The sequence below is a fragment of the Lontra canadensis genome, unplaced genomic scaffold, assembly GCF_010015895.1.
Source record: "Lontra canadensis isolate GAN:19392208 unplaced genomic scaffold, GSC_riverotter_1.0 scaffold65, whole genome shotgun sequence".
In the NCBI taxonomy this organism is placed as follows: Eukaryota; Metazoa; Chordata; class Mammalia; order Carnivora; family Mustelidae; genus Lontra; species Lontra canadensis.
In genome coordinates this window covers 11,712,637-11,738,072 of record NW_022631059.1, presented here as the reverse complement: position 1 = coordinate 11,738,072, position 25,436 = coordinate 11,712,637, and the positions used below count along the sequence as shown (strand labels likewise).

At 43.6% G+C, this 25,436-nt stretch overlaps 1 protein-coding gene across 4 annotated transcripts in view; it reads left to right on the top strand.

Moving 5' to 3' along the window:
• The window catches only part of CSE1L (chromosome segregation 1 like), a 49,228-nt gene extending 30,803 nt beyond the window's left edge, over positions 1-18,425 (top strand). For 3 of the 4 annotated variants that reach the window (XM_032879012.1, XM_032879013.1, XM_032879014.1), the window contains exons 11-25: positions 1,666-1,731; positions 2,216-2,418; positions 3,236-3,320; positions 4,792-4,853; positions 8,400-8,536; positions 9,660-9,763; positions 11,338-11,435; positions 12,713-12,863; positions 13,007-13,215; positions 13,611-13,708; positions 13,805-13,890; positions 14,434-14,515; positions 15,753-15,899; positions 16,877-17,108; positions 18,188-18,277. In XM_032879012.1, the coding sequence (XP_032734903.1) occupies positions 1,666-1,731; positions 2,216-2,418; positions 3,236-3,320; positions 4,792-4,853; positions 8,400-8,536; positions 9,660-9,763; positions 11,338-11,435; positions 12,713-12,863; positions 13,007-13,215; positions 13,611-13,708; positions 13,805-13,890; positions 14,434-14,515; positions 15,753-15,899; positions 16,877-17,108; positions 18,188-18,277 (1,850 nt within the window). Of the gene's footprint in view, positions 1-1,665; positions 1,732-2,215; positions 2,419-3,235; positions 3,321-4,791; positions 4,854-8,399; positions 8,537-9,659; positions 9,764-11,337; positions 11,436-12,712; positions 12,864-13,006; positions 13,216-13,610; positions 13,709-13,804; positions 13,891-14,433; positions 14,516-15,752; positions 15,900-16,876; positions 17,109-18,187 lie in introns of all 4 variants that reach the window. The other variant, XM_032879011.1, reaches the window with a different exon arrangement.
• Positions 18,426-25,436: the final 7,011 nt, after the last annotated feature.

The following is a 25,436-nucleotide window of genomic DNA, read 5'->3' as shown; positions in this document are numbered from 1 at the left end:
CACAGAAATATTGAATAAGGTAAAAAAAAAACTATTACATTGAGAAGAAAGTAAACCATTTAGGATCTCAGTTTAGGAAAGAATTTGGTTTTGTTTGATTTAGTGTTTCACTGAGGTAAATAGCTGTTGTGAAATAGTTGAGTGTGGAAGTGATTAATAACCTTTAAATGCAGAGCTGAAGCCCACTTAGTTTCTGATTAAGGTTAAGAGAGTCCCAAGACTGTATTTACATACAAATTGCCTTCTTACAGCTGGGAAGAACAGATAGTAAATGTGGAAGGAATTGTGTTTTATGTCAAAGTAATCATTAGGTCAGTGGTGCTCAAATTATCAGGAGCTAAAAGGAATCAAGAACAATACAGTGTGAAGTTTTATTTCCTTTTGTGTTTTTGTAAAACTATAAAGGACAAATCATTTTGATGTTGTCTGTTTTACTTTTTGTGGTTTGAAATGACTTATGAAGTAATGGTGATTATAGTTGTTAGGCTCTTTGTTTTTTTAACGTCCTTCCAGAAGAATAGAAAGTAGACATCCCTAGGTTGGGCCCAATGTTCAACTTTTTTTTTTTTTTTTTAAGATTTTACTTACTTATTTGACAGACAGAGATCACAAGTAGGCAGAGAGGCAGGCAGAGAATGGGGGAAGCAGGCTCCCTGCTGAGCAGAGAACCTGATGTGGGGCTCTATTGCAGGACCCTGGGATCATGACCTGAGCTGAAGGCAGAGGCTTTAACCCACTGAGCCACCCAGGCGCCCCCCACCCCTTTTTAAGATTTTATTTATCTATTTGAGAGAGAGAGAGAGACATGAGAGGGGAGAGGTCAGAGGGAGAAGCAGACTCCCTGCCAAGCAGGGAGCCTGATGTGGGACTCGATCCTGGGACTCCAGGATCATGACCTGAGCTGAAGGCAGTTGCTTAACCAATTGAGCCACCCAGGTGCCCCAACATTCAACTTTTGAAGTTGGTGGTGAAGTCTAATTCTGGGGACATGGTCACATCAGAACAAGTGAGCTGTGTGACTTACCTATTACCTCACCTTTTAGCGCGGCATTTGCTGTTCTTAAGTAATGATTAAGAATATATGAAGTAGGGGTGCCTGGGTGGCTCTGTTGTTGAGCGTCTGCCTTCGGCTCAGGTCATGATTCCCGGGTCCTGGGATCAAGCCCCACATTGGGCTCCCTGCTCAGCAAGAACCCTGCTTCTCCCTCTCCCGTCCCCCTGCTTGTGTTCCTTCTCTCGCTGTCTGTCAAACAAAATCTTTAAAAAAAAAAAAAAAGACTATATGAAGTAGGGCGCCTGGGTGGCTCAGTCAGTTAAGCGTCTGCCTTAGGCTCCGGTCATGATCTCAGGATCCTGGGATCGAGTCCTGCATTGGGCTCCCTGCTCAGCAGGGTGCCTGCTTCTCCCTCTCCCTCTGCCTGCTGCTCTGTCTGCTTGTGCTCTTTCTCTCTGTCAAATAAATGAATAAATAAAATCTTAACAAACATACAAATATATACACACACACACACACACACACATACACGAAGCAGTCTTTTTTTGGGAAGGAACATTTTGCTGGAAAGCATGGCAATTCTACATAGTCTTCTGTGTACTTGGCTGTGAAAGTACAATGACTTGTTATGTCTTTGGATGAGTGACTTGAAGTGCCATCTCTCTTTGAAGCTGCTGATGAGGAAGCCTTTGAAGACAATTCTGAGGAGTACATAAGAAGAGATTTGGAAGGATCTGGTATGTATTTTGTTTTTAACTTAGTCTGACAGCAAAGCTCTTTTAAACTTGCTCTTTCTGGTCACTCTGGGGAGCAGTGGGAGTTGGCACAACCGCCTTTACTCCTGTAACCTTGTACACCTTAAAGAGTGGCTGTTGTTTGAGCTTGAGCATTTGTTCAATGTTGAATCACCTGTCTTCTCTTTTTTAATATGCTTATTAGTGTGTACTAATATGTACTTTAATATGCTTTATTTAATATGCATTTTTAAATTTAATATGCATATTTTAATATGCTTATTAGTGTATACAGTACTATTACTGTAAACTCTTAGTTCCCATTTTGTGTTCTTGTGAACAGAAGAATTTTTTTTTTTTTTAAGATTTTTTTTTTCCATTGTTGATGTTGCTAAGAGCGATCAGGTGACAATTTGTTGCCTTATAATCTTTGATCAGTTGGTTGGTGGATGTTTCTCCTATGATATATTTCCCTTTCATTTTATAGATATTGATACTAGACGCAGAGCTGCTTGTGATCTAGTACGAGGATTGTGCAAGTTTTTTGAGGGACCCGTGACCGGAATCTTCTCTGGTTATGTTAATTCCATGCTGCAGGAATATGCAAAAAACCCATCTGTCAACTGGAAACACAAAGATGCGGCCATTTACCTAGTGACATCTTTGGCATCAAAAGCCCAAACACAGAAGGTGAATCTTTTCAATATAGTTTTTTTTCTAAAATAGACTTGGTGTGGTAACCACAGAAATCAGAACTAATACATTTCTGATGATACAGCCTACTTTGCTAGATAACCTATTAGTTCTGATTAGAATTTATGTAGTCTCCCAAGATGACTTTACATTGGTATATTAAGCACTTAATTTTCTTATGGACAGAAAACTGATAGATACCACAGTTGTTTCCTTAGCTGAGACTCAGTGTATATAATGTGCTAAATTTAAATTTAGCTTAAATTAGGGAGATTTCTTTATTGTCTATTAAAATAGTCTTGGTTTTTTATATTTAAGCAGTTTGTGAGTTGAAGTGTTCATCTCCATTTGTAACCTGTTATTTTAGAGGCGGATGAGGAGCAAACGGATGGGGGAGGGGAGCCTCTTAAGCAGGCTTTAGGGCTTACAACCTTGAGATGATGACCCAGGCCGGAATCAAGAGTCAGATGCTCAACCAACGAAGCTAACCAGGTGCCCCTATAACCTGTTTTTTTTTTAAAGTTGCCTGGGGCGCCTGGGTGGCTCAGATGGTTAAGCGGCTGCCTTCGACTCAGGTTGTGAACTCTGGGTCCTGGGATTGAGCCCCACGTCAGATTCCTTGGTTCGAGTTGTACTCTGCAACGAGTCTGCTTCTCCCTCTTCCTTTGCCTCTTCCCCTGTATCTTTCTCAAAAGAATAAATAAAATCTTAAAAATAAATACATAAAAGTTGCCTAAATTTCCTATGTAATAGGTTGTGTTAGCTGTCTACAGGTATTTCATGTCATTTACCCTGTTAAAAATTTGTTTTTCAGCATGGAATTACGCAAGCAAATGAACTTGTAAACCTGACTGAGTTCTTTGTGAATCACATTCTCCCTGATTTAAAATCAGCTAATGGTGAGTTTGTGAAAAAATTTTTTATGCCACTTATAAACACTTTACTTGAGGGTGTTTTGTTGTTGTTGTTGTTGTTGTTTCATATATTAATGTAATCTCTGTCCCCAACGTGTGGCTTAAACTCAAGACCGTGAACATCAGGATTCACATGCTCTACTGACTGAGCCAGCCAGGCATCCCCGCATTGCTGTTTGATACTACAAAATAAGTAACGTTATGGCAAAAGTCATAGGGGCTCTATAGCACCATGATAACTAAAAAAATTGGTTGCTATCCTTGTTGCAGTTATTCGTGGTTTTTTTCTTTTAAGACTTTATTTATCTGAGAGAGAGAGAGCATCTGCAGAGGGAGAAGCAGACTCTGCTCAGCCCGGAAGCCCAACGAGGGGCTCCACCCCAGGACCCTGAGATCATGACCTGAGCTGAAGGCAGATGCTTAACCGAATAAGCCACCCAGGCGTCCCTGCAGTTACTTTTCTTTTATTGAATAAAATCTCAGATGGTTTCCCCAGATCGTACCTGGTTGCAATTAACTTTCTTTAAAGATGTTGCTTGTGTAGAAGGAAAATAGGAACAATTAAGACGGAATTGTAGCTCAGCTTTGTTATGCTGGCACATACTCTAGGAATTATACGTGAGGTTTTTTCCCTTCTCATTCGAAAAATGAATTCGAAGAGAAAATGAAATTAAAAATTGAAGCAAATTTAAAGTACTTCAAACTGATAATTAAGGATAACTTCCTAAGTTTATGAAAGTATGTTGGTCAAGATACATTATATATTTATTCCCTTTTTAAAAGCCGATGGTGGGTGCCTGGGTGGCTCAGGTGTCTGTCTCTTCATCTCAGCTCAGGTCTTGGTCTCGGGGTCATGAGCTCCAGCCCTGCCTCGGGTTCCACGTGGGGCACGGGACCTACTTTATTAAAAAAAACAACAAAAACACCCATTTTTGTATGGAAATGTTAAACACACTGAAAGGGAGAATATTATAATGAACTTCCATGTTTTACTGTCCTCTAGCTTTAAGAATTTTAAATAATTGACCAATATTCTGTCTGTTTTCACTAATTGATTTTCCCATTAGAGCACTTTACAGGAAATCCCAGCCAGTGCTTGCTTTGGCAGCACATATAATAAGGAAATCCCAGCCTGAGAGACATGTTTTTGATTCGGAATAGCCTCACTTCTAGTTTAGAGGTGACACATGGTCATTAGCTTGTGGTCTAAATCATTTTTATTCAATTAATATAAGTAGTAAATGCATGTTCATTTGTAATGAAACTTTACAAGGGGAAAAAACAAAATTAATCAATCTTACCAGAACAAATAGCTACATAGTAGAGCTTTATATAAGTAAGCTTCAATTACTTGACATTTTGATTACCAAAACTGTTTCAAAAATCTGATAATGTCACTATTCTGGGAGTAATAGTCCCTAGCACTTAAATAACTATGGTTTTATTTTTTTAATAGTGAATGAATTTCCTGTCCTTAAAGCTGATGGTATCAAATACATTATGATTTTTAGGAATCAGGTAAGTAGCTTTTGATTTATATGTTATATGCCACTTAATCTCTTAAGAGTTTTATTGTATACCAGCTTCTCTTCCCTTCTGTGCAATCCTACACGACATCCATGTCTAACAGAACAATACTTCTTAAGAACTTCGGATTCCAGACCATGCTTAATTTTCTCCTTTGTCTTAGAAATAATCATTATACAGTGATTTTCATAAAAAATTGGGATCCAAACAAGGTACACACATTGCTTATGGTTGATTATGTGTCTTGTCTTTCTTTTAAGATTTTTATTTATTTGAGAGAGAAAAAGTGTGCAGAAGCAAGGGGGAGGGGCAGAAAGAGAACCAGACTCCTCACTGAGCAGGGAGCCCTACGTGGTCTCCATCCCAGGACCCGAGATGATGATTTGACCGAAGGCAGGCACTTAACCTACTGAGCCATCCAGGTGCCCCTGTGTTGTCTCTTTATTTTATGACAGAGAGGTCTTCCTTCCCCTTTCATATGCCTATAATTTTTGGAGAAACCTGTCATTTATCATGTAGTTTCTCACATTGTACTTTTAGCTGCTTGAATTGTCAAGTATGTTTATGGTTTTATTACATACTTATTTCCACAAAAATTCTGTAGTATTCCATAGGTTTAAAACTTTATTTATATAAATGATATGATGAAAGGCCTACGGATGTTGTCTTTTTTTTTTTTTTCCTAATTTTTTTTAAAGATTTTATTTATTTATTTGACAGAGATCACGAGTAGGCAGAGAGGCAGGCAGAGAGAGAGAGGGAAGCAGACTCCCTGCTGAGCAGAGAGCCTGATACGGGGCTCAGTCCCAGGACCCTGAGATCGTGACCTGAGCAAAGGCAGAGGCTTAACCCACTGAGCCACCCAGGCGCCCTACATGTTGTCTTTTTTTACTGTGCTTAATACTGTTTTTGATGGGGTGCCTGGGTGGCTCAGTCGGTTAAAGCCTCTGCCTTCGGCTCAGGTCATGATCCCAGAGTCCTGGGATCGGGCCCCGCGTCGGGCTCTCTGCTCAGCGGGAAGCCTGCTTCCTCCCTTCCTCCTCTCTCTCTGCCTACTTGTGATCTCTGTCAAGTAAATAAAATCTTTAAAAAAAAAAAAATACTGTTTTTGAGATGTGCTCATTTTAGAGGTAGTTCATTTTTTTTTCTTTTCTTTTCTTTTCTTTTTTTTAATAGATTTTAATTATTTGACAGCAAGAGATGGAACACAAGCAGGGGCAGAGGGGGAGGAAGAGGCAGGCTCCCCACTGAGCAAGGAACCTGACTTAGGACCCTGGGATCATGACCCCAGCCAAAGGCAGATGCCTAACAAATGAGCCACCAAGGTGCCCCAGATGTAGTTCTTATTTATTTATTTATATTTATATTTATATTTATATTTATATTTATATTTATATTTATATTTATTTGACAGATAGAGAGCACAAGTAGGCAGAGCAGTAGGCACAGGGAGAAGCAGACTCCCCGCTGAGCAGGGAGTCTGATGCGGGGCTCGATCCCAGGACCCCGGGATCATGACCCGAGCCGAAGGCAGTTGCTTAATAGACTGAGCCACCCAGGCACCCCTAGTTTTTTTTTAGAGTTGTGTAGTATCCCATCATAAGAATAGCCACAGTTTATTTCCTGTGGGTGATTCTATAATTTCTTGACTTACAATTTTTATGTCTTTGGCACATATTTACCGTGGTTACATGCAGCCTTGTGAAACTGTTCTACTTTATTTTTTAAAAGATTTACTTACTTGGGGCGCCTGGGTGGCTCAGTGGGTTAAGCCTCTGTCTTCCGTTCAGGCCATGATCTCAGGGTCCTGGGATTGAGCCCTGCATTGGGCTCTCTGCTTGATGGGGAGCCTGCTTCCACCTCTCCCTCTGTTTGCCTCTCTGCCTGCCTCCCTGCCTACTTGTGATCTCTCTCTGTGTCAAATAAATAAAATCTTAAAAAAAAAAAAAAGATTTATTTATTTATTTACTTGAGAAAGAGAGCGCGTGCGTGTGCAGCAAGGGTCGGAGGCACAGAGGAAGAGGAAGAGAGAGAGTCAAACAGACCCTGCCAAACGCGGAGCCTGATGTGGGGCTTGTTGTCATGACCCTAAGACCACCATCTGCACCAAAATCAAGAGTCAGATACTCCGCCGACTGCACCACCCAGGCACCCTGACGCTGTTTTATTTTAAAGAGTAATGAATGGGAATTCTAAATTTTAAGATTTTTTTTATTTATTTGAGAGAGAGAGACTGAGCCAGATGTGGGACTCAATCCCAGGACTCTGAGATCATGACCTGAGTTGAAGGCAGTTGCTTAACCAACTGAGCTGCCCAGGTGCCCGGGAATTCTAAATTTTTAGAGGTTTCTCCCTCCCTCACTCCCTTCCTTCCTTTCTCTCTTGCTCTCTCTTTTTTTTTTTCCCTTTAGAGTAGGTTTCATACCCAGCATGGAGCCCAACATGGGGCTTGAACTCATAACCCTGAGATTTAAGACCTGATCTGAGATCAAGAGTCGGGTGCTCAACTGCCGGAGCCACCCAGGCACCCCTAGAAGTTTCTAATGAAGATTACTATTATTTCTGTACCACCCCCTTTTTTTTTAGAAGAGAAAATGAGGCACAGACGGCTTAAGTGACTTCTCCAAGAAATGCCTGCTAGTGAAAAGTAGTTCTTAGTGAAATCTTAGTTTGCCTGTCCATAATATTACATTACTTTATGGTAATGTTTTTTTAAAAGATTTATTTATTTATTTGACAGAGATCACAAGTAGGCAGAGAGGCAGGCAGAGATGGGGGGAAGCAGGCTCCCCGCTGAGCAGAGAGCCTGATGGGGGGCTCGATCCCAGGACCCTGGGATCGTGACCTGAGCTGAAGGCAGAGGCTTTAACTCTCTGAGCCACCCAGGCGCCCCTGGTGTGGTTTTTTTTTTTTTTTTTTTTTTTTTAAGATTTTTATTTGGGGCGCCTGGGTGGCTCAGTGGGTTAAACCTGTGCCTTCGGCTCAGGTCATGATCCCAGCATCCTGGGATCAAGCCCCATATTGGGCTCCCTGCCTGCTTCTCCCTCTCCCACTCCCCCTGCTTGTGTTCCCTCTCTCGCTGTCTGTCTCTCTGTCAAATAAATAAATAACATCTAAAAAAAAAAGATTTTATTTATTTATTTGACAAACAGAGATCACAAGTAGGCAGAGAGGCACCCAGAGAGAGGAAGGGAAGCAGGCTCCCCGCTGAGCAGAGAGCCCGACGGGGCTCGATCCCAGGACCCTGGGATCGTGATCCGAGCTGAAGGCAGAGGCTTTAACCCACTGAGCTACCTAGGCGCCCCTATGGTATATGTTTTTATCTGCAAGATTTTCCTCTGACCCTAGTTTAATGTTCAGAGGAAGAGAACTGTAAAAGTGAGTGTGAATTGAGCCATTACATGGAGGCAGAAGTTTCTGTTTCTCAGCCGTCTGGTCTCCCGTTGTAACAGCTGAAAAAACACACATTCCAAGATCAGCAAGGCCTTCTAAGTTCACATCGTTGAGTTAAAGCATGCATATTACTCTGTTTTTCAGGTACCAAAAGAACATCTTTTAGTCTCTATTCCTCTCTTGATTAATCACCTTCAAGCTGAAAGTATTGTTGTTCATACTTATGCGGCACATGCTCTGGAGAGGCTGTTTACCATGAGAGGCCCTAACAGTACCACTCTGTAAGTGTCTGACTCCAGGCATTTGTTATTTTTTTCAGCTAGGGTGGGAACTTTCTGGTCAAAGTTCTCTTTGACTGTATTCATAATGTCATTAGTAGTTGGAAAATAAATGTATACTTTTCCCTCATTTAATTATTTCTGTGTCTCAGTCCAAAAGGATGAGGCCATATGCTAAAAATAGATACGTTATGACAAAAAGTTAAATAGGAAATTGGAGCAAAGGAAAATAATGGGGTGAGATTCTAAAAAGAAATGTGTATCCAAGGATCGTGTACAGGGGTCAAGGAAACTCCTGAAATTTGTGCGTCTCCTTGCAACCAAGGCATTGAGGGCGACGTGGTGAGTTAAAATTTTCAGTGTCCTTGAGATTAAAATGAAATAGTAACTCAGAAGGCAGCTCAGAAACTGGCCTTCATTAAGGGAGTATTCTTAGTAACATCATGCGACAGAGCTTTTTTATGTGGCTGTTTTGCATTATTACTCTGTGTGGAGATCGCTCACAACTGAGTGGAAGTAGTTCTCTAGAGTCCCAGACAGTAGCTCTTCTGGCCTGAGCCAAGGAGAAAATGTAGAGGAATGGACGGTCTGCATGTCTTTCAGGCCATTCTGAAGCAGTGCTATTTCTTGAAACTGAGCTTTTGTTAAGAGATGGAAAACAGTTCTAGGTTCTTTTCTTCATCAAGAACTTGAAGTGCAGATATTCTTAGAGCCAATTAAGGGTTGAAAGGACATCCTTTGAGGTGAGTCAAACCAGTACCTGTCTTCAGGCCCACAACTCATGCAGAATTTATGCGCCTGCTCCAGGAAAAGGAGATGACTCAGACCTCCAGGGTCTGAGCTCTGTTCTCGGTGGTGATAGTTATGACCCAAGGGTGACCTGAACAGCTTTAGATGATGTCAGGTTTGCCTGGATTTCGGTTTGTGTTTGATCCCAGATGTGCCTTTTTAGGAACTTAACATAAACACATGTAAACAGTTACTTTATTAAGGTATCTGTTGATTGTGAGTGGTGGGAGATGGCTCGCTTTATGCCAAGAAGTGTGATTTAGCGGTTGCCCAAGAGTATTCCAGAGTGATCAGCTCCAGAGGTGGCAGTGACTGAAAGCTGTTTTTTCATCTATAGCTTTACAGCCGCAGAAATCGCACCGTTTGTTGAGATTCTGCTAACAAACCTTTTCAAAGCTCTCACACTTCCTGGCTCTTCAGAAAATGAATATATTATGAAAGGTAGGCCGTTTCCCGGGTGTAAAGAATATAAGAATCCCATCTCCGATTACAGGGGTGAATGCTCAGAGTTGTACTTCAGGTTATGTAGTCAATGAACCAGATACTGTTGGCTAAGCATTAGGTTGGTTTAGATATTTTTAAATGGAAAAATTTTTTATTGTTAAGTGTTTTCAGAAAAAAAAAAATTACCCTAGTGTGATATAGAACTCCTCTTGTTAAAGAAAAAGTAGCAAACTCCCTTTTTCTTTACCTAAATTGACTTTCTTGAGGGTGGAGATCAGATCAGACATTCGTCGACGGCATGCTAGGCTAGGTCGCGGTGTGAAACCTGGGTGCACGTGCTGTCGGCTGCACGAGCATCTGCCTCTGTAGAGCTACCGCCAAGAACACCGGCAGCTGTAAACAGCTCCTGCGGCTACTTGGGAGAGCATCGTGGGGACGGCTCTGACTAGGGGCAAGTCTTCGTCACCGTCGCATTCCAGTAGCCTGTGTCTGACTCGGGAGATGCTTTTCAAACAAACTGTCCCTGATGCTGGGTCCGGCCCCCTGGGGTATGGGGTGTGCGTGTGTGTACGTGTGTAAGTGTGTTTGGATGTGTGGATAAGAGTGTGTCTCGGTGTGTATTTGTGTGTTCGGCACCGTATTTCTCCGACGGCGATGTGTGACTGCTGCTCGACGTCTGTTTCTGTGAGGTTGAGTCTTGTTACCGTGCTCCTGGGGTGTGCAAGAGCACCCGGATGTAACGGCCTCTCAGTGATACCGTTGGAGCAGCCAGAGGAGGGCGCCGGTCGATCCTCAGACCCCTGGACCCAGCTCAGGGACAGCTTTCTCTAGGAAGGGATGCCCAGTGCTCAGCTAGCTGGGAGGAGTCTGGCTCGGGCGGAAGAAACATGGTCCAATTCAGGAGGCAAAAGAGGCTAACTTTCTTTCCTCCGTGCCTGACCTGCAGCAACTGCTGTAGCTGGTGAACATCTGTTCTACTCGTGCAGAACATTATGTACATTTTTAGCTGAATAATGTGTCTGTTGCCCATGCCGAATGTTGTTAAGCATCTGTTGATGAGCACTGTTCTTGTAGCGTGGACCCTCTGTAGCTTTGTATGTGTTTTTAGATTTTTCTTGGGCTCCCAGTCTCTCTTTTTGGAGGGAGACGGGCAGATAGATGGTCTTCTCTCAGTGTTTGGTAGGCTGTGATGTTGTCTTTTAGGCCAGGGCTAAACATCGCCTGCCCCCGATTTTCTAGATGAAGAGGCTAGACTGTACTCCCTTCCCGCTCCTCCCTGCCCCATTGTACCACTTCCTCCTTCTCAGTGTTTGCCTCTTTTGTCACTCATTATTTCTTCCTGTCCCTTTTTCCTTTTAAGCCTTAGGCTTTCTGAAAGCTAATTGGCACAATTTTGAAAGGAAAGGCAATTTAGATTGTTTTTAAATATAGACAGCTATCTGGGGATTGCTTAAGGGTCTTAAAATTTTGGTGATGAGTTTGTGGATGTTGTGTTTTTGTTTTGTTTTCCCCTAATCACTGTTTTGTTTTGAATTTTAACTATTTGTTCTTGCTGTTTTTATATTTTACAGCTATCATGAGAAGTTTTTCCCTCCTACAAGAAGCCATAATCCCCTACATCCCTACCCTCATCACTCAGCTTACACAGAAGCTATTAGCTGTTAGTAAGGTAACAAGACCAGTTTTAAAAGTACAGTTGATTTTTAATTTATACCCTAAACTGTTTGAGCCTCAGAACTTTCTGGCAGTAGGTCAGGCTTAGGAAAAGTTCTCTGGATTCTTGTTGACCAACAGTTAAGTACTTTTTTAAAAGTTTGGAGAGGTATTAGATTGGAGACATTGCAGCACTTTATTAAGTGTAGGCCCAGAAACTTTAAAATGTTTCATTTGAATTATTCTTATTTAAAAAGTAACATGTTTCACTGAATAAAATTGAGAAAGTACAGATAACTGATCTGAAATGATCTTAGATGGAGGAAAGCAGGTTTTGTACCAAGTGGACACAAAAAGGGCTTACTCCATCTCTTATAAAATGGTGCAGTCCCTTGTGCCGGGTCTCCTTTACTCTTATTTCCCCCAAGTAAAGTCCATTCCTTTGATCAAAAATTTCATAGATACTTTGATTCATATTTATTAATACTAAGACTTAGAAAATTAAAGTCAACTTAAGGTTGCCAAAATTCTTTTTGAGAGTCCTGTTCCTAATTATGGAAAAAGAGATAAATTTTTAGAACTCTTATAGGGACTTTGGATAACTGATCATTTTCCCACTGAGTTCTGGTAAGGGTGTTAGACTGCTTTGAACCATGGGTGATTGAGAGAGAAGAGACATTGGGTCTCCCCCGTCCCCCACCCGAATCTTCTGAGTTCATCAACTGCGAATGGTAGCCTTCCAAGAAGGATTTCGTTTGATGGAAAATAGGGTTATGTTGCCTTAAAAATTGAAAACCACTGATAGAAAGTAGTGTCACTCTGTAGATACAGACATTGAGACCTACAGAGGTTAAGGCTTGCCTAAGGTCTCACATAAGGCTGGTGCATAGCCAGGACTTACATGTCCCTGCTCATTTCTTCCACCACTGCTTACAGGGATGGCTCTAGGAGAGCACATGGGTTTAAGACAAGTTCCTCATAGCGCTGGGAACTAAAGCTTGTGTAGTCGTCTCCCTGTGACTCAAGTTATTTTTCATAGTGGACTTTTGCCCTTAAAAAAAAAAATCCAAAGAAAGAGGCATTAGTGTGTATTGTTTATTTTCTGAATTTTAAAGTCCATATAAAACTTTAACATATATGCAGGCAAGTATAATTGATGTGTTTTTTAATACTGATTTTTTTAAGAGAGGGCCTCTCATTGCACTTTAGAAAGGACAGGTGTGTGTGTTTTGGATATTTAATATAGTCATTTGAATTATTGGAGAGCGGTAAGCTTTCTGTTTTTAATTTCAGAACCCAAGCAAACCTCACTTTAATCACTACATGTTTGAAGCGATATGTTTGTCCATACGAATAACTTGTAAAGCTAACCCTGCTGCTGTTGTAAATTTTGAGGAGGCTTTGTTTCTGGTGTTTACTGAAATTTTACAGAATGATGTACAAGGTAAGTTAAAAGAAGATATTTTCTTTCTTACTGAATAAAGCTATTAAAGTGGCTAATAAAATGCAGCCTGCCTATAAGGGATGTGCCTTTTTGTGGGCGTCATTAGTCACGAAGCTGACAGCTGGTTTTACTTTTATCAACAGAATTTATCCCGTACGTCTTTCAAGTGATGTCTCTGCTTCTGGAAACACACAAAAATGATATCCCGTCGTCTTATATGGCCTTATTTCCTCATCTCCTTCAGCCAGTGCTTTGGGAAAGAACAGGAAATATCCCTGCTCTAGTGAGACTTCTCCAAGCGTTCTTAGAACGTGGTTCAAACACGATAGCAAGTGCTGCGGCTGACAAAATTGTGAGTGGGACTTATTTTGATGTAACTCATTTTGTAAGGTAGCGGAGAGAAACTGAGGATGCAGAGTTTTAAAAATTCTTAATTTAAAATATAACAAAGTAGTTAGTAGAAAATATTAATGTATATTTTATTACAATTAGATATCCTTTAATTATCTCCATGGTAGAAAATAAAAAAGGAGAGCCAGATAGGTTAATTTCAAGAACTTAACTTTAAGGCTTATTGTGATGGGATATTTTCTCTCTCCACTTTAGAAGTAGGAACAAAAGCGAAAACGTTAATCACTGTAGCATGCACCCTTTTCCAAAACATCGCCTGTCAAATAACAGTGTCACTTTTGGAATAGTTAATCCTTGCCTCTTTAACTGAGTATTATTTGATCTAATTTGTTGTAGCCTGGGTTATTAGGTGTCTTCCAGAAGCTAATTGCATCCAAAGCCAATGACCACCAAGGTTTTTATCTTCTAAACAGTATAATAGAGCACATGCCTCCGTGAGTATGAGTCCAACCCCCGCTGTATGATTAGCAAGGACTGTGGTTACTCAGACGATGCTGACTTATATATTGTTGCTTTTATACCTTCTTTAGTGAGTCCGTTGATCAGTACAGGAAGCAAATCTTCATTCTACTATTCCAAAGACTTCAGAATTCCAAAACAACAAAGTTTATCAAGAGTAAGTAAAATCAGTTAAGCATCTGCCTTCCGCTCTGGTCATGATCTTGAAGTCCTAGGATTGAGCCCCGTATCGGGCTCCCTGCTCGGTAGGAAGCCTGCTTCCCCCTCTCCCTCTGCCTGGCCCCCGTCTTGTGCTCTCGCTCTTGCTGTCAAATAAATAAAATCTTAAAAAAAAAAAAAGCGAGATCATTTGGCTCTTCTTACAGAAATAAGGAAAGTAGCTAAAACCTTTAGCCTTTATGGTTACATATAAATGTTTTATCAGTTATAAGCTTTTTCTGTAAAGTATTTTAAGATGTTTGTATTCTCCAAATACTAAGTCACTTTCAAATATATTGTGTTCCAAAGGTTAGTTTCTGAGTTCAGATATCAAAATATTTTTTGTCTGTACTATATGTTAATTGTATAATAAAGCCAAATACTGACGCCAGAGTTAGCCGTTGGGTTAATGACGATGTCTGTCTCACATGGCAGACGTGGCGAGCTGTGTGTTCAGTGCAGTGAGTCCTCTGTACTGATATTCTGCATCTCCTTTCCACAGGTTTCTTAGTCTTTATTAACTTGTATTGCATAAAATACGGGGCACTGGCACTGCAAGAAATATTTGATGGCATACAACCAAAGTAAGTTTGTTTTTATTACTTAGGGTATTTTGTTTTTTAAAGCAAAAAAAAAAAAAAAAAAAAAAAAAAAAACCTCTTTTAGCACCAACCAGCATTTCTCTTGTATGGATGGTTTTTAGTTCTTGGTGGAGCTACAGTATCTTTGTGGTTTTCAAAATATTCTTAGGACTGTTGAGTTGCAAATAAGAAAATCCCTACAAACACTTTTCTAACTCTTATCCCTGCCTTCTACATAGCTGGTGTTCTGTGTGATTCTGGATGGTTGGGGCTGTCTCCAGGAGCCTGCCTTTGTTAAAGCCAGTAGTGCGATTTTGCAGATGAAAGTCTTTGCTTTTCACTTAGTGTATATACAAAGAATCTAGTTAAGTGGGATTTCCCATTTCATAGGGAGGGAAAGATAGAAAAAAATGACAAGAGAAATTTTGGAGAAAAAAGACAAGTGAGATCCATGTATTGGTATTATATAAAAAAAATACCAGATCGACTGAGATGTAAAAAATGAACTAACCTGAAAAAGTAGTACCAGAAAATATGGTTTCCAGCTGCAGAGGTCTGTGAGGAAATTGGTTTCAGGAACTGATAGTGGGTAAGGTAAATTGGTGTGCATAAAGCAAAAAACATGCACTCTTTACCGAGAGCATTAAAATGTCCAGTATCTTCGATACCCTCTGTTTCCACTTCAGGTAATTCTAGTGAAGTGGAAACTGAGGATTTTACATTGTTTAGTATCATGAAAAACTTTGCTTTTAGGATTGTTTGCAACAACATATTAGAATTGTTGGCTAAATAATTTTTATAATACAGCCATTAACGTTTATATCCTTATACATATGTTAAGTACAGGATATTGGGAAGTTTATAATCCAGTAATGTTAAAACTAGTTATTACTGGATAGTGGTGTGATGGGTAATTCTTTTTCTTCTTTCTGTTAACTAATTTTTCAAAGATTTTTTGAGTAAACAACAAACAAACCATGAGACAGAAAAGTGGCTGTGAAGATTTCACATGAGCACAGACTGTAGTATTTCACAGAAGTTGCTGGCAGCGCTCGGCCACAGGGTCAAGGTTTGAGGTTTCTTTGTGGCTTTGTCATCTCCAGGTCTCTGCCATTCAGCTGACCAAAAATAGTAGCCCTGTTATTCTGGATTTTATTCTATTCCTAAGGAGTCAGTGTAAATAACATCTAAGCATTTCAGTTATTAATTATAGTGATAGTTTAATATTCTATTTTAATAGAATGTTTGGAATGGTTTTGGAAAAAATCATTATTCCTGAAATTCAGAAGGTATCTGGAAATGTAGAGAAAAAGATTTGTGCAGTTGGCATAACGAAATTGCTAACGGAATGTCCCCCAATGATGGACACGGAGTATACCAAGCTATGGTAAGTACTCTAAACTTTTTGGGAATTATAGCTTCCTTCCCTTATGACTGCAAAATAAAACAAGCTAATTCTCCTGAGGGCTGAGAATTCAATTCTTTTTTTTTTCTTTAAAGATTTTATTTCTTTGACAGAGATCACAAGTAGGCAGAGAGGCAGGCAGAGAGAGAGGGGAAAGCAGGCTCCCTGCTGAGCAGAGAGCCCGATGCGGGGCTCGATCCCAGGACCTTGAGACCATGACCTGAGCCGAAGTCAGAGGCTTAACCCACTGAGCCACCCAGGCGCCCTGAGAATTTGATTCTGATCGCAGGTTCTCTGCTAGCAACCATCAGATCCAAGACAGGACATGTGGGTCCTTTTGGGCCTCGAAAGAGGTTTCCTGATTCTTTATCAGAGGGGGTTCATGTGCCCCTTTGAGAATCTGGTGAAAGTTGCTGGTCTGCATGATCTCCAGGAGTGTTCATGACAGACGCCCCGCTCATTGGCTTAAATCTTCAGGTGGAGAAACTGAATAGGCTAAGAGAGGATCTTATGTGCTTGTGCCCCGTGACTGGTGTTCCTGACTTTTCGGGACATGTTGCGAGAACCTTGCCTCGTTGTCGGTTCGCTCGGGCACACTCTTCCAGAAAGGGATCTGATGATTTGAGGCCCGTTTCTTCTAACTTTGGGCGGCAGCGAATCTCTCGTTTGGCTTCGGCCACGCGGCCTTCTGCTTGGGCAGTGGGTCACAGCCGGCTGGGCAGCTCTGCAGACAGCGTTCGTGTCCCACAGGGAGATTGGCATGCTGTGGCCAAAGAGAAGAGAAGAGCGGTGTTGGAGGACAGGTGTGAGAACCGGTGTCCATCTTCCGTTTCAAAGGTCCCTTCCACCTCTTGAGACTGTGGCTCTGTGGTTTGTGTCTCTGAGGAGTTGCTGCTGCTGCTTTAGATCCTCAGACGTATTCGCTTAATCTTTTGTCTGCTTGTTTGCTTCAAATCCAGGACTCCTTTATTACAGTCTCTGATTGGCCTTTTTGAGTTACCGGAAGATGATACCATTCCTGATGAAGAACACTTTATTGACATAGAAGATACACCAGGGTATCAGACTGCCTTCTCCCAGCTGGCATTTGCTGGGAAAAAAGAGCATGATCCTGTCGGTCAGCTGGTGAACAACCCCAAAATTCACCTGGCACAGTCGCTTCACAAGCTTTCTACTGCTTGCCCAGGAAGGGTGAGTGTGTTGTCCGAGAACTCTGATTAACGAACCCCTTTCTGGGAAGGCGAGAAGGTACTATTAGGCCTTAATTTTCTTTAGTTAAAATGACGTGTGCTGTAAGTAGATGTTAAACAAATGACTTTTGGAATAAGGACAAAGCAAGAGATACAACGCCCCTCACCTCTCTACACTTTTTAAGTTTTATTTATTTATTTAAGTCATCTTTACACCTGACATGAGGCTTGTACTCCCAGCTCCCAAGATCAGGAGTCACATATGCTCCGACTGAGACAGCCGGGCACTCTAAAAGTTTTTGAATAGAAATGTATGTATACCCCAGAGTGAAATCTTCTGTTAAAATGTAGGCTTTTTTTTTTTTTTTTTTAAGATTTTATTTATTTATTTAACAGATCACAAGTAGGCAGGGAGGCAGTCAGAGAGGGAGGAGGAAACAGGCTCCCTGCTGAGCAGAGAGCCTGATTCGGGGCTCAATCCCAGGACCCTGCGATCATGACCTGAGCCAAAGGCAGAGTCTTAACCCACCGAACCACCCAGGCGCCCGAAATCTAGGCATTTTTTTTTTAATTAACTGCAGCATACTCAAATACTGGATTACGGAGTAAACATAACGGCTGGAGAGTTGCATTATCCAGCACCTTTTACAGAGCCTTGTAGAGTATCTGAGAAAAATGTCTATTTTTCAGTGTTTTTTATTATGGCAACATTCAAACTCCTAGAAACCACATAACGAACCTTCACATGCTGACCTTCGAACATCACCAATATTCTGCCATTCTTGTTGCACCTGTTTCACCTCTAGGTACTTAATCACGCATCACTAACCAGTAAGGACTTATTTTTTTTAAATCCCCACAATGCCACTACCACACGGAACAGCAGTGATGTCTTACGGCTCTGCTTTTTAGGCCTGTCCAGATCTGAAGGCATAAAGCGGCTGAGATCGTGAGCATCCCTGCAGGAGGGCCTGGCGCTCACCGCCCTTCCCCAGCTCTGGGGGTGCTCCAGAGGGTGGGGGCTTGTGTTGGCTTGTTAGGATCTCCTATGACAACCAGCGTGTTTCCAATCTCTCGTAGGTTCCATCGATGGTGAGCACCAGCCTCAACGCGGAAGCGCTCCAGTATCTCCAAGGGTACCTTCAGGCTGCCAGTGTGACGCTGCTTTGAACTGCCTTTTCCAGATTGGCTAAGCCCAGGATGGTTTCTGAGGAAATCACATAGACGTCTGAGCACAGCTGCATTAAAGCAAGTTTTCCTTTTGAACTTGTCACAAATTCCATCTTCTAAAGAATATTAAATGTTGCTTTAAGCTGAACCGTGAGCATATTAGATGGTTTGTGTGAGCATAAGTAGAAGTGGGGGACTTCCCAGTTCGCAGCTTCCAGGGACAGGTGTTAGTTAGTTCAGCATATGACCATGAGTTGAGCATTTGCACTGTTGGGATAACGTTAAAATTTTGATGGACACTGAGCGTGGAGACTTTTTTCTGTTACTAAATCGTTTTGTTCTGAGGCATCATTTGTGTTTCTCCTCCTTTGTATTTTTGTCTGTTTCCTTAAGCTTTTATTGGAAATGGGAAGTAAGTAAAGAATCACTGGTGTAACTTGCCAAGAAACGCACATTTCGTAGTTTTAAATCTAATCAAAAAATTTTTTTAAAAAGCCCTCAAATATGTATCTAAGAATATCTTAAAGACCAGGTTTTTGGTGCTGATACTATTATGAATTTCTTTAAATAACTGAAATTCAAACTCAGATTAGTCTTTTCCTTACCAGCAGAAAGGGGACATTGACATAGGTTTGGGGCTTTTCTATTTGAACTTTTCTGGACCCGTTTCTAGGAGGCAGTAGGAACTCTGGGCCAGATGGCTCCCTCCGTGGTCGGGGAGAAAGGCCCTGCCTGACTCCATGAGGCTCTTGCGCACGTTGGGCGGCACAGGTGTTTGCCCCTTCGAGAGTGTCTGTCTTCCTGCAGACTGGCGGTTCTTGGAACTTGAAAGCGCAGCATGTTAGAACCTGAGGTCTGAGATGAGCCATGGGAGTGGGTATACACTAGCAAACGAGGCTACCTGGGCAGGTTCTAGAACAGTTCGTTTTTAGGGAGTAATCAGACTATCACAACTGAGGGGCGTAGTTTACTTCTGCTGGAATTGTCCATTTGGTGCAGATTAAACTGAACTCTCATTCTGCACAATTCAGTGGTTTCTTTTAAAAATCAGGCACCTGACTTGGATGTTTTTCTCAACACATGTAGTGTTGTGTGAGAAACCCTCCAGCTTAGCCAATCGAAGTGTTTTTGTACTAGTCTATTTTTGTCTTGCATAGTAATGGAAACATTAAATCATATGCTACTATTTAAATGATCAGGACAGGATACTGAGATAGTATTGGGATCTACTTTTGAAGTATAACTTAATACAGGTAAGAAATCCGGAATGGAAAACAGTTGGTGATGAGGGTTTCTGTTTGCTGCTTACCTGAGCCCCCAGCGCCCCTGCCTGGCACGGTGCGGGTAAAGCTCTGGGCAAACAGTTTGGTACCTACACCGCAGATGCTGCCGCGGAGAACCCTTGGTTCAGCGTCTCCGCCCCGGAGGACTGAGGTTGTGGATTTTTACTTAATACAACAGAGAAGACGGTTTGTCTTTGTAAATACGCCTTTTCAAATAGTTCCTGAACAGAGAGACTGGTACCTTCCTTTTTCTTTGGCACAAGTCATTAATTCTGCTGAGGTTTAAAAATGCTTTAAATGGAGGTTTCTTACTCCATCATCTAATAAGAGTTTACCCAGCTTTTAAAGATTTTGAGAGCTGGTGTGTAGTGAGTTTTTGACAGGCCTTAGTGACTTTCTCGGTGGTGATGCCAATTCGTTGCAGACAGAAAGAGCTGGGCTCATACTTTGAGATCGGGCCAACCTGGGTTTGAATTACTCTGCACCTGACATGTGTGACCTTGAGGAGATGACTCAGCCTCTCCACTTTGATTTCTTCTGCAAAATGAGAATAATCACCTTCAGATGGTTGTGAGATATAAAAGACATACGCAAAGTGAGTGTTAGTAAGTAAAAGCAGGATCTGTTTAGGCTGAGCTCGGGGGCAAGCGGGGGTTGCCTTGGAGGAAGTGTTTTTGCCGAGCACTGCAGGACACTGCCCCGTCTTACTGGCAGTGTTGTCCAGTGTTGTCGTTCTGGGAAGGCAGAGGCAGAAAGACTTTCCGGAAGAGTCCTGGCCCAGGTAAGGCACTCACCCCCAGGGTAGTTGGAGATAACGGGGGAAATGTATCTAACCTGCAAAGTTCGTCATGAAAACCTCCTGCTGGGCCCATGGATTCTTTGTTTGCGCGCATCTCCCCTTTCAACAGCTTGATTTTTAAAAATAACATTTCTGACTATAAATGTATTTTCTTTGTTGGAAACTTGGTAAATACAGAAAAAAATTTAAAAAATCATATTCTTACCTTTAAAAATCTTGGTCCCCACCCCCCGAACAAAGGTGAGATCATTTATGATACATGCTTTTGGAAAACAAACACTTAATATTTCCTTTGGTAAATATCATTACCAAATTTAAAGACTTTATCATCTCTAACAGCCTGTGATTACTTAAGTGAACATTTACGTCAGTCCGTTTCCTGATGGTGGAATTACGAAGCAGTTGTCCTGTGGAAAGATCCATGCCAATTCCTGTAGCACAGCCCAACCCACACTAGTCACTCTGTCTCTTGTGTGCCACAACCAGTTTGGGTTTAATCCAGCTGTTACACACGCGTGGTCGTGGAGCGACAGCTTTCCACCTTCCACACTCTGAGGGAGCGGCTTTCAGCTCCTGGGGCCGTTAGTTCTTCCCTACTTCAATTGGCAGATCACCCTCCCTGCTAAGAAGAGTGTCTAAGTCACACTTCTAGTATCTTCTTTTTTTTATCCCAGTAATGACACTTATTCTTTTTATCTTCAACTTTGGCCGCTGTTTCTTGGCTCCTCAGTATTGATGATAAGGTCACTCTGATGTGGCCACTTTCCCATCACTGTCACGCTGTCGCAGGAGAGGGCACTCCCGTTACGTGCAGTAGTCCCTTGTCCCCTGGGCTTTATAGGTCTCTTTTAAAGCGGGGGGGGATGAGAAACGGTACTTGAGTACTGTTCGGCCCAGATGTGTGATGGGGCCGCCCTGCAGTATGGTGAGGGATGGCCTTTTGTAGGACAAAGGAGCTTCATGGACCCGTTGAAAAAACTTAAGGTCATTTCCAGTGGATTCTCCATAAGAGCTAAGGAGCCCTGGTTACAGCTACAGGAACACACTGCCCTGGGGGCCACCCGCCTTCTGTGGGGTTGCTGCGTGACAGGTGGTGAAGGCTGTTTTGAAATGCTCACATGTGGCTGGAGAAGGGAGTCATAAACTATATGAAGTCATTTCCCTATTTCTGGGTTTCCTCCCTTCTCAGACGAGAGAGAAAAATGTGGCAACAGGAAAGCATGGTCCATGCGAAGAGCGAGCCCCAACGGGCAGGTCGGTGCTACAAAAAGGAGACCGTCTTATGGGGAAGTGGGAAAGCTGAGGAGAATCAAGTGGCGAATTTACCTCGCATCAGAAAAAGGTCCATCTCCTTGCGAGAAGTTAGGGTCACTTCTTCTGGGTCTAGAGGGGATGGCATGACTGCTCCCAGGTAGCTGGGTTTCTAGAGCAAACATTAGCTGAGAAGACCTCCCGGTCCGTCTCCCAGGTTGAGTCCACAAGGCAAAGGCCCAGCATCCACCAGTCCTGCCCCTCAGAGCAGGCTTCGTGTCCTAGGAAGGCTGGCAGCCCCACAGATCTCAGGCTACGAGGAGAGAAGATTCGCTCTTTCGGTGTCTGCTGAGCGTCCCGAGGAGCAGCAGGGCCAGGGGCGGCCAACTGGAGCTGCCCGCCACAGGCTGTGCGTCCCAAACCCCAGCCACGCGAACACCTCACCCTCCGCTCTGATCCTCCGCTGCGCCAGTCCTCCGTGTCCTTAACAGGCTGCACAAGAAACTCCCTTCAGTCCCAAGGACAGACTGGCTCTGAACTTGGACTCCAGCGCCAGGGGAGGAGGGTATGTCTGTAATGGTGGGGCCAGAGGTGCCCTCTCTTTAGTTCAAAGGCAGCATTTCTCAACATGCTCCAAAGCATTTGTGATGCTGTAGAAAGGAACAGCTATCATTATTATCAGGACTGTAGTCCTGTAGTCTATATTAGAAAAAACCCACGAGTGAGTGCCTGGGTGGCTCAGTGGGTTAAAGCCTCTGCTTTCGGCTCAGGTCATGATCCCAGGGTCCTGAGATCGAGCCCCACGTCAGGCTCTCTGCTCAGTGGGGAACCTGCTTTCTTCTCTGCCTACTTGTGATCTCTGTCAAATAAAATCTTAAAAAAACACAAAACTATGGAATGGGACCAGCAACCTTTTAACAGCCCTCCCCCATGTCAGAGGATGCTCCGTCAACCGACCGGAGACATGGACCTGGTAAAGCTGTGCGCCATGCTGGGGAGTGGCACGCCGACTAACAGGTGCGAGATGAACAGCTCTGGTTTTGCACAAAGAGAGACAAAAGATAGGTAGGGCCCACTAGGAGCCGTGGGTCTCGGTGGATCTCTTCCAAAACTCACCCACTCCCTACAGTTCCAGCGGAAAAAGAGACAAATTCTTGCTCTCACGGAATCTATCACTACAGCTTTTCTTGGGAAACCTGTGGTGGTCTGGGGCCTGGATCCCAGTGGAAGACGTGAGAGCTGGAGAGGACAGAACGAGCATGATCAGGACTCCGCATCTCGGGCACAGAACTGGGCAAAGTCCTCTCCACCAGCCTCGAGTGGTGCGCCAACAGGCGGACCAGGAGCCGCGGGCTTCCGCCGGGAGGAAGAGCCGCGGGAGGGAGGTACGAGGCCCTTTCAGCACAGGCGCTACGAGGAGCCGCTGACGTGTATTGTCTTACTGGGGTGAGAGAAGGGACCTCCTCACTCAGGTGAAATCCTCTGAGGTCTCAGCAAAGCGGTGACCGTTCCGGACCGATGCCCCGGCTGGTAGCTGGGCCTGTCATGAGCTCTCACGGTCTAGGGCACAGTTCAGCGCCCGGCCTTGCCCTCTCAGAAGGCTCAGGCGGACCAGCTCCTCTGCCGAATACAAGTGCTCGTCCCCCTGCGTGCCAGCCCTGCTCCTTTGGGAGGTGGCGACCTCATAGCACACACGCCTCCCCCCAGGGTGTCTGCCCTCTACCAACCGTTTCCTCGGGCAGGCCCTTGGAAACTTACCTGGCCAAGGCGAGCAATGACAAAGGCGGTCACACCATTGAAAGAGTGGGGACTTTCAGGGCACAGACTTACCAACAAACCCTCTAGGCCCTAACTCCCAAACCCAGCCCCAAACCGGCGTATCCCCTCCCCTAGGCTGGTGGAGGTCTGCACCGTCTGGTTTCCTTAGGTGGGGTCTGGCTCACCCTCCAGCCCCATTTTCATTGTTCTTGTCCTCGAGTCCAAGGAGCCAACCAGACAGGAGGGTCCGCTAGGGCCCAGAGCAGTTGCAGGCCCGCCCTCCCAGACCTTGGAGCCCAGGCTCGGACCTCCAGGGGATAGTTGCACAGAACAACAAAGGCCTAAGCGGCTTCCAAACCCTAAAAAATCTCTGGCCGTTTCTCGGGGAGGCCTTTCTGGCAGCCAGAGGAAGTACATGATTAAAAAGGCAGATAGCACAGAAGAACACAGTCTGAATGACAGGATTTGGATGGGTCCTCATTCCAGAAGGGGACCCGCTGCTCGCTGATCCGTCCACGCTCAGCAGCGTCAGATCAGGGGAGACTCAACTACTCCTGCCACAGCCTAAGTGAGGCCGTCCGTGATGAGCTGAAGCGGACCTGAGCCCCCAGGCTTCCGCGGGGCAGGCGCTGGCCTGTCCAGTCCTGCCTGCTCCCGGTCCTGCTCGACTGACAGCACCTTTCAGGTGCACTGCACGTCTGCTCGGGAGGAGAACCACGTGTGCTGGGACGCCAGGGTGGCTCAGTCGACTGTCTGCCTTCGGCCCAGCACCCTGGGATCAAGTCCTGCATCTCCCTCTGCCTGCTGTCTCTCTGACAGATAAAATCTTAAAACAAAACAAAACAAACCACACATGTGAAAGGGGATGGAAAAAAGGAAGATGGAGGGCTTGGGGGTAACTTTGAAAATTTTGTTTACTTTTTTAACTTTTTTTTTTTTTTTTTAAGATTTTATTTATTAGCCCAGGAAGGGAGGAAGCAGGAGAGGGAGAAGCAGACTCCCTGTACCCCCCACCTCCCCGCCTGCTGAGTACAGAGCCCAAGTAGGACTTGACGTGACCCAAAGACAGACATTTCACCGACTGAGATAACCAGGTTCCCCTCAATTTACTTTCAAATTACAAAACACCCATTAAAGACTGCACTGTCCTTGCAGGCCTAGTGGGTATGTCCAACAGAGCAGGTTTTGATGAATATTTAGGGGAACAGTATAAAGACGGTATTTTATTTGGAAAGTTTTATTTTTAAGTAATCTCTGCACACAACCTGGGAGCTTGAACTCAACCCGGAGACCAAGAGCCAGAAGCGCCCACCAAGTGAACCAGCCAGGTGTCCCCAAAGGAAGTATTCTTTAAAAATCAAACTTGGTGGGTCGGGGGCACTTGGGTAGCCCAGTGAAGTGGCCAACTCGGTTTCAGCTCAGGGTCATGAGATGGAGCGGAGTCCGGCTCGGCGCTCAGGAGGGAGTCTGCTTGCAGAGCCTCCCTCTGCCCCTGCATGTGTGCACATGTGCTCACTCTTTAAAAAAAGGAAAAAAAATTGGGGCTATTAAGCAAACTAGTACAAATTTCCTAAATTATATATAATTTTGCTAATAAAACATGGATGCCACTGCAATTACCAATTAGAGTAAAAGTTGCTTTTACATTTACAGTTTCACATATTCTCTCTGTATCCATTAAACGCAGCACAGACAATATACAGAGGAGCGAGAAGTCCCAAGAAAACAGTTGCGCTGCTTTCATGAATCGAAACCCCCTTGCCCTCCCCACCCGAGTTAGCCACTGCCACTTAAAACTCGCATTTCTTTTAAAAACCTATTGAGGAAAACCAGCTACCTTCTCCCTGTCAGTGCAGCAATGTTCAAGTGCTTAAAAAAATCCATTTATGGATCTGGAAATTTCAAGTAAATTTGTCTGTTTTTAAGGGCACACAGAACTATTTAAGCCCTAAAGCCAGAGATGGTAGTGGTGGAAGTTTCGACGTTAAACTGCACGCGAGCAAGCAAGAGCTGCCCATCCCGCCCGGGGCCGGCTCTGAGCTCTCGGCCACTCCCGGACAGCGGCCCG